Source organism: Thunnus albacares, chromosome 4 (genome assembly GCF_914725855.1).
Source record: "Thunnus albacares chromosome 4, fThuAlb1.1, whole genome shotgun sequence".
NCBI lineage: Eukaryota > Metazoa > Chordata > Actinopteri > Scombriformes > Scombridae > Thunnus > Thunnus albacares.
This window is the reverse complement of record NC_058109.1, coordinates 33,078,331-33,094,480: the sequence shown is the minus strand read 5'-3', so window position 1 is coordinate 33,094,480 and position 16,150 is coordinate 33,078,331. Positions and strand designations below refer to the sequence as shown.

Sequence of the window (16,150 nt, the reverse complement as noted above, 5' to 3'; positions counted from 1 at the left end):
GCAGTGTTGTTTCAGTAATTATTTTAATTGCAGAATTTTATCTCCTGATGAATATTCAAGCTTTGAACCTCTGCTCTGCCGTCAAGTGGATTGTGCACTCACTTCCTCCTCCTAAATTTAACAACCCTTTATTAATGGAGTTACTGATTTACTGTCTGTGCTATTTTCTTATGTCAATATTCCCATTTGCTGTCATTCAAAGTGAGTTTCTAAATCTAATTGACTTGATTAATCTTTCAATGCATGGATCCTGTGCATGCCCACAGTCATACTCATGACCATGTCCTAACATTACCAATATATTCCAATCTCAAATGTGGTGGTGATGTAAATTTATCAGATCATTGGCTCATTGTCTCTGCCCCTCGCTTCCCTACAATAAGTCCAGTCTTTGCTTGGCATATACAGTGCCAGTCAAAAATTTGGACACACCTTCCCATTCCCTTGAACGAGAAAATGTGTCCAAACTTTCGACGGTTACCGTATGCTTGTTCTATCACTATTTCCACTGACCAGGACACACACAAGTACGACTGTTTAGGATAACATAAGACTTTATTGTCCCAGAGGGAAATTTGCCTTGGACACAATGCAAAGACACATGTCCCTCTGGGACAATGAAGTCTTATTCTAGATTCATAATGTCACTACTGCTAGTAGCTAATAGTCCCACCAGGAGAGTTGCGTTGCTAAGCAACCTCCGAAATCCCGCGAGGTCATTCGCGTCATTAAAACAGAAACGCGCTTCCTTCAAAAACAGTTTACCTGCTAATTTATGCTATAGGCGGCAGGGAAATGATAAATAAACGGAGGAAAATTGAAAATTAAATGGGACGTGAGTTACAAGGACGACAGAAAGGTCTGCAAGAGAGGAAACTTTAAACGAGTTGCCAGGTTCTCGCGGGATTTCCGGGGTTGCCTAGCGACGTGACTCATAGCACAGTGGCATACCTTTTCCAGTGTCTTCTTTACTTGGTCGCATGTGCTCCTTTCTGGCTTTCAGAACTAAATAAATGTATATTGGTAGAGGTAGTCGTTATGTGTGAAAAGTCTTTGTAGGTTTGTAAGTCTGTTCGCAGATTAAAAACAACTTAAAACTCCACAAAAATGGCCACAGTAGTTGCTCAGTCCCACTTCATCTTCGGTCTACGGACAGGTGTTACAAACAATTTATGTTTTTTCGATGAGCAGACTGTGGTCTTTCCCAGTGGAAACAACTGTGTGTGCTACAACACCGTCCAAAGATGTCAAAGGTTCATTCCAGGTAGGTTGACTTACTATTAAGTGTTTGACCTCTTCTTTGCAATAATGAAATGGTTTTGAAACAGTCAAACTTCTTTTAAGGAATGAAAGTATCTTGCTAATGTTGTTTTCATCGGTTAGTTCCAGTTTATGTCATGTGGTATCTCATTTTATTTTGATAATGCTCTGTTGTTTATTGCCGTTTGTGTTGTCTCTCCAGGTTCAGAAAAAAGCCAGGGCATGCGTGCTCTGGCCATCAGTGCCAACAGGCGTTACCTGGCAGTGTCAGAGTGTGGAGAGAAAGCCAGCATCACAGTCTTTGACCTGCAGCATGCACAGGGCAGAAGGAAAAAAGTTCTGACTGCAGGAGACATGCTTGTTGAAGAGTTTGTATGCATGGCTTTCTCCCCTGATTCCAAGTACCTGATTGGCCAAACGGGTGGTTCAGAGTGGATGCTGATCTTCTGGCTTTGGGAAAAACAGAAAGTCCTGGCCACAGTGAAGACCGGTAACCCCTATAATCCTGTTACCCAGGTGAGTCATTCATGTGGTATCAGTGCACCCTCCAACACTTGAACGTGCATTTATTAGATCATTTTAATGATTTCCCATCAGGTCAGCTTCAACCCTTATAACAACATGCAGCTCTGTGTGAGTGGAACTGGTGTGTTCAAGTTGTTCCGTTACTCAGAGGGAGCCCTGAAACAGTGCAGCTTCCCAAAGGTGGAGTCTATCAACTTCCTGTGCCACACCTGGATGACTGCAGAGCGGGTGATCGCCGGGACGGACACAGGCAGGCTGCTGGTGTTTGAGTCTGGAGACCTGCGAAGAGAGATTAAAACGGCCACTAAGCCTGAGCAGGGGCACTCTGACAGGTCAGAAGTTGAACCACATTGATACTGTATCAACACATGTATGTCTCAGTTTACATAAATAATAAGGCTGGTGATTCTTTATTTTTCTTGTTCTCAACAAATCCAATGAATTGATCCTACTAACAAGCTTTCTACTTACAAGACTGGACTCAAATGAGATGATCAGAAGACTTTAGACGTGACGAAATCAAACAAGTCTTGCAACTTTCTTTTGACTTAAACACCAATAACGTGTGACCTCACTTAGCTTTTAGCCTTTAGACTTGCAATGACTGTATATCCTCCCCAAGTCCAAACATGAAAAACATATCATAAAAAAGTGTGCAACAAATCAGCTGTTTAACTTCAGCGAATATGACTTGAATCAATCTGACAGCGCAGACTAAAACATGGACAAAAGATGTCAACTTGGATTTTCACTTTTGGAGGTAAAGACACTACAAACTCCTGTGGTCAACACATAAACAACTGCAACATGCAAAATATTAGTAAATATCAATTTGCTTTCGAAATATTATGACTTTATTTGAAAGTAATAACTACAATTTTAAAAATCATTCAAAAAAGCAGATCAGTAAGCCAGAGTATGTGTACAAAAAGTGATATTTATTGACAAAAATATTAATGAAACAGTAAAATGAATCCCAGGAAAAATAACTTAAGCCATAGCAACAAACAAATAAAATCTGCAGCCTCACAGCACGCTGCCACCTACTCTCTTCTCGATTGGCCACTGAATGGTATGTTACCTTCTCTTCCTCCTCACCTAATTGGAGCAAACCACCTGCTCAGGTAAGTATGGGGGTGAGCTACCCTGATAGTAGGCTTTCAAAGCATACAGAACATCACACAATTATAAACACTTTATTTTTATTTTTATGTTACTGTTGACAGTCACAATCCACTATAAGCACACAAATTATTCATAAGTGCACAAATGTCATTTACTACAGAACAGTTTTACTTCCCCTCATCCTAACAATGCCCAGTCCCTCACTGCTAAGAGGAGCTGATGATGCAAACCAGGGGTGCATTCAGCCCTGACAAAACATAGCAAAACATTTATTTAAATGGAAACAGTGGTGCGTTGAACACCCTGTTGTGTTACGCCTTTTTAACATGGCGGGGTTTATACACGGCGCTGCTGATTGGGTGGGTGACACACCCGCCAAATGAGAGAAAACATACCTTAAAGCCCATTGCACGCCATTTCACACCGTTTCGAGGAAACATGTTGTTCAACCTGCAAACTGTAGCGAAACAGTGCACGTGGTTTTCAGACTGAATGCGCCCCTGCTTCCACTCTTCCTAATTGAGCAGCTGATCTACCCCCAACAACCCAGACAGATCAACTGACAACATATAGAGTGGCTGATCCTTCTAACAGATCATAAACCTGTAAACCAGAAGAAACCACACATAACAAGCAATGTATTCAATTATTAAAAAATCCCTAACAAATTAATGGAAACATTTGACTGAAAATAATGATGATATAACACACAAAACAATGATAATGTTGGGGAGCGGGGCGTAGCCAACTTTACTTCATGTGAGTTATCATCATGGTTTTGGTGCATCCTTGATTGATCGGTATGTTTTTGCTGAATCTGCCTGTCATATATTTCATTACTTCACTGCATAGGCAAGTGGAGATGAAGAAGATCAAAGACACAGACATGGATGAGGGCCCCGCTGTGTCTCGCATCACGGCCATTCTGTCCTACTCCAAGGGCTTCGCATGCTCTATGGGTCCTGGCTCAGTCTGTCTGTTTGAAAAGACAGAGGAGGACAGTTATAGAAAGAGCAGGGAGATACAGGTAAGTGTTCATGCATACAGGGAACAGTGGCACTGTAGGAATAGTGTATCTTTCAAAGTAATCATATGTATGTGCCTGCATGAATTTGTGTCAGATCCCTCCAGACCCATGCAACAATGAGTTGACCCCGGCAGAATGCCAGGAGATTGACACCATGTGCATCAGTCCAGCAGAGGAGACGCTGGCCATCAGCACAGACAGAGGACAGCTGTACAGCATCAGCCTGTTCTTAACTGAGATGAACAAGGTACAGTCAACACTAAACCAAACAATAAAGTCAGAGCAGTTTTCCTTCCAGCAATAAGCCATTTCTGTCTTTCTTTCTTTCTTTAATTATCATTCACTTCCCCTTCATGTCACTCAGATAGATTCTTGGGTTGACTCTGAATTTTATAATTTCTAACTCTTTTCTACCAGAAGGAACAGCTACATTTTGAGTTCCTGTCCCAGTCCTTCCACTCGAAGTCCATCACGGGTTTGTCTGTCTGCATTCGGAAGCCCTTCGTAGCCACCAGCTCTCTGGACCACTCTGTCCGCATCTGGAACTACGAAACAAAGTAAGAGACTAAATCACACCCAAGCCCTTTGTTCTTATGTCCATGTCGAGTGATGTGTTCTCTTTATTGCCTTATGCAGTCTAAGGTATGGTTGTTGCAGTCATACCGATGCAAATCCAACAGGTTTCTATGTATATTGCTGAATGAGGGAGTCATAACCTGGAAGTGTCATAGTTATGCTCAAAGGCGTCATTTCCTTTTATGGTTTCAGGTTAATTTCCTCAGTAAAACCTCTCTGAACTTTATCCTCTTACTGTCCAGCTGACATAATCAAGATGATGTACAATGTTCATCTGGCGGGTGTGTGGGTGGTACAGCGAGAACTTTATGTGCCCTGAGTTTCACCTCTCAGGCTACATACAGGTTTTTGCTAGAGGCAAATGGGTGGCTGGGGATTGTTTCGGCTGTGTGCAGCAAGAGAGGAAGCCTGCAGACAGCACTCAGGGCTGAAAAAAACACCTTCTCAGAATGCTTTTAAATATTTTTATTTAGACACAAAAATGTAACTATCGAATCAGTGAAAGATAAGGCAGAGACAGACATCGCTCTTTCTAGTAAATATGCAAATATAATGTTATTAAAGGCAGAATAAGTAGGATTTTCCTAAAAAACATAGACTCATACAAAAATAATCCCTCTCAATCATCACTTATGACCCACTAGAAATGTGCGGTGGTGTCTGCATCTGCAGAGACACTGCCCTCTGCCTGTATTTTCTTATTTTGCTGTGTTCGGGATTTCTAGGCATCAATCTTTTGGCAGTGGGTGTGTAGCCCCCAGCCAGTGGCAGCATGCGGGTTGTGAGGTTGGGACTCTATGAAGCAACATAGCGCTGCACTGCAGTGTAGCACTTCTGGTGTCATTGAGCTGGGGAGGAGGGGACAACTTTGAATGTTGTGTTTACAAACTGTAACCGATAAATCCTACTCATCCTGCCTTTAAGTATCAGGCCTCTGTCAAGGAAACTAAACATGATTGGCTCATTCACTTCTGAAACTAAACCTACATGCCTGGTTCTGCTTGTAGAGGAGCAGTAACCTTTGAACACTGCTGGTATTAAAACTTGATTTAGCAAAGTGACTTATCAAGACCTGGTTTCAATGTCATGTATGCACACAGAACCCAAATGACAGTAAATGTAAGGCTAAAGTATGGCACCCTGAAGTCATGCTAGGACCCATTACTACTGTGTTTCTTTGTTGCGTCACCAGAGTTTTGGAGCTGTACAAAGAGTTCCAGGAGGAGGCGTACAGCGTGGCTCTGCACCCCACTGGCCTCTTCATGCTGGTGGGCTTTTCAGACAAACTCAGGCTCATGAACCTGCTTATCGATGACATCCGCACCTTCAAGGAGTTCACTGTGCGCGGCTGTAGAGAGGTGGGGTATACTGAGCGTGTGTTGATTAAATCGTTGAAACTACAGCACTCATTATCTCTGTCTGTCTCTCCACACCCCTAGTGCGCTTTCAGCCACGGCGGCCACATGTTTGCAGCTGTTAATGGAAACGTCATTCACATCTACTCCGTCACCTCTTTTGAGAACATCCTCAATCTGAAGGGGCACAATGGAAAGGTGAGTCAGGCACAAAGTCTCCACCTCACTAAAACATAATTCTGCTAATATTTGTCCCTCACATTGCTGAACAGGACGTTTTGTTTCCGTGTTTTAGGTGCGTGCCATTGAATGGAGCCTGGACGACAGCCGGCTGGTGTCATGTGGGATGGATGGCGCGGTGTACGAGTGGAACACACAGACCGGCAAGCGAGGATCAGAGAGTGTCCTCAAGTCCTGCAGCTACACAGATGTTGCCTTCTCTTCAGACTGCAGGACCATCCTGGCTGTGGGAACAGACCTCACCTTGAAGGAAATCCAAGACTGTCAGGTCATTGGTCATCAGCACACTACTGTATCTGTCCTGTTGAGTTTCCACTGTGCAAAAGTGTATTGAATTGTTCAAGACTTTTTAAAAGTAGTTGTCAAATCACTTCCTGAAAGAGTTTTGTAATCTGTAAACTTTCAACCAGAAAACGTATAAAAATTCACAATGGGCGGAGTTGAGACTACTATTACTTTGCAAAAAAGTTTAGTTTCAAGAAGCTGAATTACTAGTTGCTTAAATCTGTTTCAAGCTTTTCAGTATTTGAATTAAACAATCAAAACCAACAATTACCAATAGTTGCCAACAATTCTGCAACATCACACAAAATACACACAGGCCAAATGTATCTATTGCTATAAAGCAAGAAGGTTCAAGGCATTTAGTATGTGACTAATTCAGTTCAACTGTATATGTTTGTATGTGTATTGTTGAGTCTTGTGCAGTTTCATATGTATTTTACTGATGTATTTTAAAAAAGCCCATCTAGGAACAGGCATTGCAAACTAGCTTAGGCTATGAATGCTGTGGTATGTGGAATAAGTTCATACTATTTACTTGTCCCTGTACCAATTAACATAAATAAAACTAAAATAAATGTCATCTTAGAATAGCACACAAATATAGACAATGACAGACAACGCAGACAAAATAAAATAATCATTTGCACAAAACTACCAACAACTAACAATTAATAAAAGTGAGAAAAACAAGTATGTATACACAAACTGTATGCAAATACAAACAAAAAATGTTAATGAAACATGGAAGTAAACAGCATCAAAAATAAGAACATATGTGAAATGTTGCATATGTGCGTATAATCTAAATGGAACGAAATGGTTTTAAATATGAGGTAAAGTAAATGCAAATGTTAAAATAAATGCATTTCAAAACAGAAAGAAACCAATTAAATGTCTCCTTAAGTCATTACCAAGTAGGTTAATGTGACACCTTAAATCAACAAATATTGTGGGCTACATTTAGATGACTAAATATTAGACGTTCTGATATATGATTTGGACTAATATGGTATATCTTACATTTTATGGTACATACTGCATTAAATATGAAATATAAATATCTGTCAATGTCTTTTTGAGATAATTTAATTAAAGAGTTCAGGTGATCATCTGGTTCCACAGATCCTGAGGGAGGTCCCTGCTGATGATGTAGCTCACACAGCTGTGGCAGTGTCTCACTCTGGTAGGGTCGTCTTCACCGGGACCTCCAGTGGTACCATCAGGGCCATTAAATACCCGTTACCCATCCAGAAGGAGTGGATCATGTACCAGGCCCACTGTGGCCCCGTCTCCAAGGTGGGTATGGACGTCAGATGCACAGCTCACTGTCTTGTCCTACACTGACAGAGAAGCAGAAACCCGTATGGTATCTGAGACAGATTTTAATGACATTACTGTGAGGTTTTTATACTGAATATTAGAGCAGAAAATAAAAGAAGGGTCTGAGAACAGTGTGTGGTCCCCAGACATGAGGTGTATCACTTCCTTTAGGGTTCCCAAAAATGAGATCACTCTCATCAGTGGTCTTTTTTTCTTTTATTTAACCAGATTTGAAAATGCTTATGTTTCCCTGTTAGAAACTTTAAGTAGCGTTAACATAATGTTTTTGTCCCTAAAAAACTAGCTAAATATTCTTTTTTGTAGTATGTAAAGTGTGAAAGAAATATGATATACAGGTGATCATAGCCTGTTGGACAAGCTAACACTTATGCTAGCCCTCTAAAACCATGTGAAACAGATTCTAATATAATATACAGTATATGCTCTGTTGTCAATGTCACTGTTTGATTTCAGTGAATTATGTGTGCTTAAACTCATACTGTCTTCAAAAGGTATAAATTAAATATAGAAACATGGGGCATCCTGATAGCCTATGCATGTCACACAACTGCAACGTCTGTAGTTTAGCTCCAATTCCCCAATGCTCTCCCCTCGTTTCCTGTCATCTCCCTATTATTACCAGCTTATAACAATATAAAATTCTCCCCAAAATATTTGAACATAACATATTTCCCAATATTTTGTAACCCTTTCCCACGAAGGATAAAAAAGTAACAGTATTTCATTGGCAATCACAAAATCACCACATACAACAAGCTAATCTATAACAGCACTTTAGCTGACTAACGTTCAGAGTTAGCATTAAGTTGGAATATGTTTTTTTGCCTCACCTTGCTAATGTTAAAATGCTAATGTTAGTGACTAATGTCTATGTGTTCTATCTAGTAATAACATTTCAGTCTTTGTGTTGCTTTCTTGTAATTTTATTTCATTTATAGTATAACATATTTTTACACAGAAGTTACAGTACTGTTATCATCTCCACATGAGCAAAAAGGAGTTAGATTAACTGTAAAAGTAGGACTATATGCTTTTATACTTTTGGAGTATCAGGGGCCCCCATATGCCAGGTCCACATTCACATTCACGTGGAAAATACTGAATATGTTATCTAATTCTATTGGATTTTTTGATAGCAAGAAATGAATTGTCCTATCATCAACCACTATATGATAATGATAAGAAACTGCAAAAGTCAGTCGGCAAACTTTGTGTCCTCAGATGGCGATCACATTCGACGATCAGTTCCTGCTGACAGTGTCTGAAGACGGCTGCCTGTCGATGTGGAAGATCATCGATAAGGAGGGCCGAGGCCTGAAGAGCCACAAGCAGATCATCCACACTGAAGAGATCCTCATCACCAAGTCGGACCTCGAGGAGAAGGTCTGTCTGTTTTTCTGCATCAGGGCTCCAGACTGCCAACATTTAACCTATGTACTCTACATATGCTTGAAATCTGCAGTGTCACTTCAATTTTTATTGGTTGCACCAGTATGACTGAAATCTAGCTGAGTCATGACTCATATATTGATAAAAGCCTACACCCTTTGCATGAACATTATTGCAATACAAGGCTTCTTATTATGGATCAAACCATCACAGCCATTAGCTACAGCTAAATAAAATGTAGATAGACATAGAAATCATTACTTACTGTTATTATGTGGAAGAAACCAGAGGATTGTAAAAATACTGCAAAGAGCCCAAATACCCCCAACACACCAGCTACCAACCAAAATTTTCTGAGTGTTTAAAAAAAAAATCCTTTTAATTTATTCAGTTTTTAATGTTTAAGATACTAAACAGAATCAAACAAATACCAGAATCAGCCTTAAAAAAAACAACTACATGTGTAATATTGGAATGTAAACTCCACTTGATATCATTAGGCTAACCCCAACCCCTAAGTTGCAGAGAGGATATCAACATGAGTTTAAAAAAAACATTTATTTGTATTTATTTATTATTTTTATAATATTATATATTTATTTATTGCCATTTTTCTCATACACACAGAGTATAGGGAAACATCTTGGGAGAGTTGGCACATGCTGTGACTAAAAAATAAATGTCCTGTTAAGGCCACTAATGTAAATATAAGTAATATAACTTTATTGATCATCAGGAGAAATGTAGCATTATAGCAGCAGCAGAAACAGCAGCTCAGACAGTGTGCAGATAAGTGAAAAAATACAATACATACAAATAACAAATAAATCAAAGTTAGAAAGCTGTGGTGTATACAGTGCATTACCCTCGACCAGTGTGCATATATAACATGTATATGCAAAACCAGTGGTGTAGTTTCCAGATATTCCAGTTCAAATTGACATAGTAGGTAGAGTGTATTTGAGATAATGTTGTATTTACTGTATGCATAATAAAGCATCAAGCATAACATAGGATAAGGAATCTAATTGTCAAACCTGAATGCATGGGTGCCTGTGTGTATGTGTGTGTGTGTGTGTGTGTGTGTGTGCATATATACATTTATATACAGTAAATATGATATAATATACAGATAACAATGTTCAAATCAATTGTTCATTTCATATCAGCTGATCTCATTGAGAAAAAAACCAGTAACACCACTGACATGGAATAAAATTAGTCAATAATCACGTTCTAATAATCAGCCAGTAACATACAGTGACATTTAACATCATATGCTCCTGTGTGTGATTCAGACCCAGAACATGCTGGAGCTGAAGATGCGTCTGGAGGAGCTGCAGATGGAGAACGAGTACCAGCTCAGCCTGAAGGACATGAACTACAATGAGAAGATGAAGGAGCTTTCTGACAAGTTTACCCAGCAAATAGAAGCTCTGAAAACAACACAACAGGTCCTCTGGCCCACCCACCTCCATTTACTGTGTACTCGCTATCCAGAGTCACAGCACTACAGTCCACCACTTTGGTCCAGACTAGAATATCTCAACACCTACTTGACAGATTGCTATGCTATAAATTTCATACAATCTTGAGGCCAACTTTGTAAAGACAACTATGGTCCCAAGAGGATGAATCCTACAGGCTTGACCTGACTTTTCCTCTAGTGCCACCATGAGGTGGATTTCTCAGTTCTTTGTTGAAATATCTTGACAACTACCAGATGGATTTCAGTGAAATTTGGTTCATACATTCATGGTCCCCAGATGATGAATTGTAATAACTTTGATCTCCTGACTTTTCATCTAGTGCCATCGATCAAGATTTCATTTCATTTTTTGTTTTTCATTTCATTTTAGTTCATGACAAAATACCTGCAAAACTAACAACAGTACATGCTAAACATCAACATGCTAGCATTAGCTTTATGAGCCTGTTAGCATGCTGATGTGAGCATTTAGCTCTAGTACAGCCTCACCAAAAACAAACAGTGCCTGTATTTCATTACTATGACTCACATTCTTGCATTAAACTGCACTGGAACAAGCCTTACTGTCAGTGGTATGTTTTTGTAGAAATAAAAAAGTAATATACACTTTATTTTCAGGGTTTGCATGCTTCCATGCTTCAGAACAGTGGATGCTTTTGCCTTTGGAATAATTAAGGACTTTATTATCTATTTATAACATTTACTGTGATTATAGGTCATGAAGACAGAGATGGAAAAGCAGGTACATGAGCACCAGCAGAAATCTTCAGAGGTCACTATGACACACTCAAAAGAAGTGAAGGATTTAGGTAAGAGGACACAATCAACGTCAGTGCAATCCAGACGCGGTTTGTGTCTTTGTTCCTACACAGATCATCTGATCTGTCTGTCCTTCTATCCATCAATCAAATGCAGAGTTATCCTACAGCCAGAAGCTGATTGTGGAGCACGAGAGATACCAGGAACTGCAGCAACAATATCAAAGAATGCAGGAGGACTATGAGAAGCAGCTGAAGAATGCAGCAGAAAGCAAAAGCCAAGCAGTGGAGGAGCTCACACAGCACTACGAGGCCAGACTGCAGGACAAGACTCAGCTGCTGGCTCAGGTCAGTCAGGACAGAGGAGCACGAGGAGGTGGCAGAGCTTTAGTGACCAGACTGGTTTCAAGTGAAGTTCTTGTGTCCGATTAAATTTAGTCATAGCTGCGTTTTTATTTCATGCAGTGCCAGGAGGAAGCACAGCAGCAGATCAGTGAGTTTAAAGAGATCATAAGGCAAGTAGAGGAAGATGAGGAGAGGAAGATCCATGACATCCAACTCAAGTATGAGAAGAAACTTCACACAGAGAAAGAGACCAATGCCACTCTGAAGGGAGAAACTGGTATCATGACGCAAAAGGTGACCAAATCTCCTCTTATTCAACATGTTTTTTATTTCTTTCTTCTAGACTGTCTCTCATGTAATCTCCCACCCTCTGTTTCTTCTTCCTCGTTGGTGGACGGTGCTGTGATTACAGTTCTACAGTCTGCAGCGACAGATCGATGAGAGATGCACAGATATAAACCAGCTGAAGCAGGAGCGGCAGAGGCTGCTAGGGTTGATCCGCTCACTGGAGAGCGACATCGGGGACCTGAAGAGGCAGATCTCTGGACATGAAAAGACCAACCAGGACAAGGTGGCTGAGATCAGGGCTTACCAATAGTTTGATTCCTTCATTTGTTACATTTTTTATTGCCTTTGCATTTTTTTCATGTTTCAAATACATCTGCTTGTTGTGGGGAGGTTTGGTTTGAGGCTTCAGCTTGTCCCTGTCACTCCGTACAGTACAAGGCAGCACCAAATTCAGCACAGCAGGGAGTAAGTAAATGAAGTAAACTCAAGATAACTCTGGATACCCTCTTTGACTAAATTCCCTCCACAGGATAGGACCATTTCTGGGCTGAAGAGGAAGAACCAGGAACTGGAGAAGCTGAGGTTTGTTCTTGATTTCCAGTTGAATGAGTTGAAGAAGCAGACTGAGCCTCAACAAGATAACATTAAAGGGAAGAAGGAGAGGATCCATCAGGTGTGTGTGTGTGAGAGAGTGAGTGTATATGGGGGGTGGGGGTGAAGTTATTTAAAGCTAAAAGTTCCACAGTTGTGTAGATACAGTATGTCAAATTTCATTACAAGTCACTAATACAGTGAATACTGCAACAAATCAGTTCATGTACAGTATATATCCATTTGAAGAGGTAATGTTTTTATTTTATTTTCAGTCAGCTCAAAGATGGTAATCCAGATTTTTCACTGTTTTTTTAAAAAAAAACAACGGTCATTTTATTAAAACAAATGACAGCATCTTAAAAAGTGGAACTTCACTGGTATGAAGGTGTAAAGCAAGTTGACTTTTCTTGGACACAACTGGTATCACTGTTCCAGCAAACATACCGCTTTGGGACCCATGTGGGGCCACTGTGGGAATAAAATGAGTCCCGCAGGGACTGGGGCCCCACATTTCACTATCCCACAGAGGGGCCCCATATAGGCTTACTTACATGGGGTCCACGTGGGATTAGTGTGGGTTTGCCCTGCCCACACTTCCCCACAGTAAACCCACACATACCCACAGTGGGCCCACATGGTCATGTTTGCTGGGGTAATAGTTGATATTTGAGTCTTAGGTTTGACTACTACATGACAGGATGATACCTCAGTGAACTGTTTTGGGGACGTATTGGCAGAGTTGTCAGGATAAACAGTGTGTGCAGTGATGTGCTGTCTGTCCTGTTTGACAGCTGGAGGAGGAGCTGGTGCAAATGGACAAGAGCAACACTCAGCTGAAGCTCACCGTCTCTGACCTGAAGCTCAAGCTGAGGACCAGAGATAAAGAGATGTACAAGGAGATGCAGAAAGTGAGTGTGTACCATATGAAGTCACTATAACACTGTAAATCTATGTTTTAATTTTACCGTCTGACAGTTACACAACACACAGCATTTTTCATGATCTTTGAAGAATGTGGATGATTCCATTAGTCTTCTAAATTCAAAACATACTAAACACTGTACTATTTTCACCGGCTTTACACTTGCATCTTTTCTCTGGTCAGGTAAAAGATTTGGAGACACATCTTCAGCGGCTCAAGTCAGACCTCCATAATTGCGCCGGCTTCATCCAGGAGCCGAGGAAACTGAAGGACAGCGTACAGATGATCTATGCCCAGTATGTTCAGACTAATGGGGTGAGTGGCTCATACAGATCCCTTACAGCTGATTGGATGTTGAGGAGGTTGTAGCACCAACAATATGACACTGTAAGGGTGCAGGGTTTCATTCTAGCTGTATGTGTGTTCCCAAGGTGGAGAATAGTAGTGCTGACAATGAAATTCAGAGGGCGTTTCATCGCCAGCGCGACCACCTGGAGAGGACTGTTGCTAGTCTTAAGACAAGGCTGGCCAAATCTGCAGAAGAGCACGAGAAAGTCTACGTCAAGATCATGAAGGTAAATCACTCATAGTCGTTAATAATACAAGTCTTATTTTTCTTAATTGATTGCTAGATATTTCTAGTGCAGAAATAGTTTCCAAGCTCTCTCCAGCATGTCAAGGCCAAAGCCGCATTCTTCCCGCGGTGCAGATCTGAGCACAGTTTTGCTGAGTAAATGATATTTTAACAGTGACCGTTGACTACTCTGCAGGAGAATGTGACTCTGATTACTGAGATCAATGAGCTGCGTAAGGAGCTGCGTCTGGCGAGGACTCAGGTTAAAGAATACAAAGCTCAGCTGGCCATTTTCAAGAAGTCCAACAAGTCACGTCCCAACTCAGAGGAAGGACCCAAAAAGGAGCCCACACATGAGGACGTCAACCCGCAAGACTAAATCCAAATCAGAGAGCAGCTGACCTCATTGAACACGTCTGTGGCAGCTGTGCAGAGAGAATTCTTAGAGGTACTCCACCGATTTAGCATTTCACTCCTGTAATGTTACTCCACGACAGTCTTCAGCCCCAACTGATGCTGACTCAAGTGACATCACCTGAGTCAATTTATCATGCAGCTCCGTCTGGAGACACAAAAGGCTTTATACTATTTTTCTTCACTTATGTAGGAGTATTCCCTAAAACCTTTATACAGACTTTGATCATCAAAATCAGTGGAGTTCTCCTTAAAGGCATCACCATGAACAGCAAGATTTGATATTTAGAAAAATATTATTTTGACTTAACTTAAGCACTCTCTGGACTGAGTTTAAAGGTTGTTTTTTTTAAACATACAGTATTTAGCAAGAAGACCAGCTGATTTAAACATTGTTTTAAACCCGTTTAACCCCTCACAATGTTTGATTATTGATAATAATAAACTCCAGCAGTAGTTCAGAGGATTCTGTTTGGTTTTCTAAGTTTGGTCTTCAAATAAAGAGAGTAATTCAGTTTTTAAAGTCAACATGAACATGTAAAATTATTACTTATTAATACACATCAGGCACATGATTATCACTGTTTTGGGATTAACCTTTTAAGTAGAATTTAAGCATATGTTATATATTTGCTGACCGTTTCTGAATGTATGCCAGAGCTTTAGATGTTTGGCTGTATTTCTGATGTATTTCTATCAGGCAATCATTGGTTCCCATTCATATCTGTTCTGTGTGACAGTCAATGAAACCCTTGAAACTTGCTTATGCTGCATAAACCATCACATTCCCAAAAAATCTGCATTCCTTCGTGTATGTTACATTAGAACTGTGTGATAAGTACAGACTGAAGAAGAGTCTGAACTGCATTGCAAACAATTAACCATGAAAATTCATGCATTAGAAAACTTGCAAAACTACAAATTTCTAATTGATTTTCATATTGAACAAATAAATGTAAGCTATGGTTAACAAAGTGAGCAGCTGTGATGTTAGGTTGCAGTGATTTGTAGTAAATGGGCTAAAACGTGTAAAATGCTGATATGGTCCTTTAAAGGCAATTTAGTCTTGTGTTGTGGAAAGAATAAAAAAGGACTTTACACACAAACAGTTCAAAAATCAACCCTCCTTTTTATCAGCTCTTACTTCTCTGTATCAGCGGTTATACAGACATATAAAATCATGACTGTCTTTGCAATTTAGTGAAGTTGTTTTATTGTGCTGTAAAGGTTTGCAGGGTTGCTGCACACTTTGAAATCAAATTTAATGCTTAAAACCTCGACAGATATTTCAACAGCAAAATGAATTCACATGAGCTTTGCTAGAAATCAACTTGACAAATATTAACAGGGATATGTTTCTGGATTATTTTGTATCTCCATATAACAGTCTTTAGCTGAGCATCATCTGTACTGTTTACCTTGGTGAGAGCAGACGGTCTGTGGAGAACCAATTCAAACATTACCAGAAAAAGAAAAGAAAGAGCTGGACTGAGTCATGACTGAAGACCAAACTATATTTAAATTAGTGAATCCTGTGGGGAGATATTTCTAGTACAACTATGCATCACCTCAAAATTTAAGACCTACCATAATCTAAAATAAGACATTTTATGACCTTAAATTCTGAAAATCTAATTTAAGAC

At 40.1% G+C, this 16,150-nt stretch overlaps 1 protein-coding gene across 1 annotated transcript; it reads left to right on the top strand.

The window, feature by feature from the left end:
* The first annotated feature begins 883 nt into the window (after window positions 1-883).
* Window positions 884-15,985, top strand: cfap57 (cilia and flagella associated protein 57). Its single transcript, XM_044349038.1, has 21 exons — window positions 884-1,264; window positions 1,463-1,776; window positions 1,858-2,117; window positions 3,763-3,937; window positions 4,032-4,184; window positions 4,355-4,494; window positions 5,706-5,871; window positions 5,953-6,066; window positions 6,164-6,376; window positions 7,516-7,689; window positions 8,956-9,117; window positions 10,422-10,577; window positions 11,328-11,421; window positions 11,528-11,718; window positions 11,836-12,009; window positions 12,128-12,286; window positions 12,533-12,676; window positions 13,389-13,505; window positions 13,703-13,834; window positions 13,951-14,094; window positions 14,290-15,985. Exons 1-21 carry the CDS (start codon window positions 1,108-1,110, stop codon window positions 14,470-14,472), a joined length of 3,522 nt encoding a protein of 1,173 aa, XP_044204973.1. The 5' UTR covers window positions 884-1,107; the 3' UTR covers window positions 14,473-15,985.
* The last annotated feature ends 165 nt before the right edge of the window (window positions 15,986-16,150 follow it).

What these genes read in the sequence shown, in the direction of transcription:
- cfap57 (XM_044349038.1), top strand. Translation starts at nt 1,108, where the DNA reads ATGGCCACAGTAGTTGCTCAGTCCCACTTCATCTTCGGTCTACGGACA. An exon ending in ATGTCAAAGGTTCATTCCAG is followed by an intron (nt 1,265 to 1,462) that starts GTAGGTTGACTT and finishes TTGTCTCTCCAG; the next exon opens with GTTCAGAAAAAAGCCAGGGC. An exon ending in CCTATAATCCTGTTACCCAG is followed by an intron (nt 1,777 to 1,857) that starts GTGAGTCATTCA and finishes ATTTCCCATCAG; the next exon opens with GTCAGCTTCAACCCTTATAA.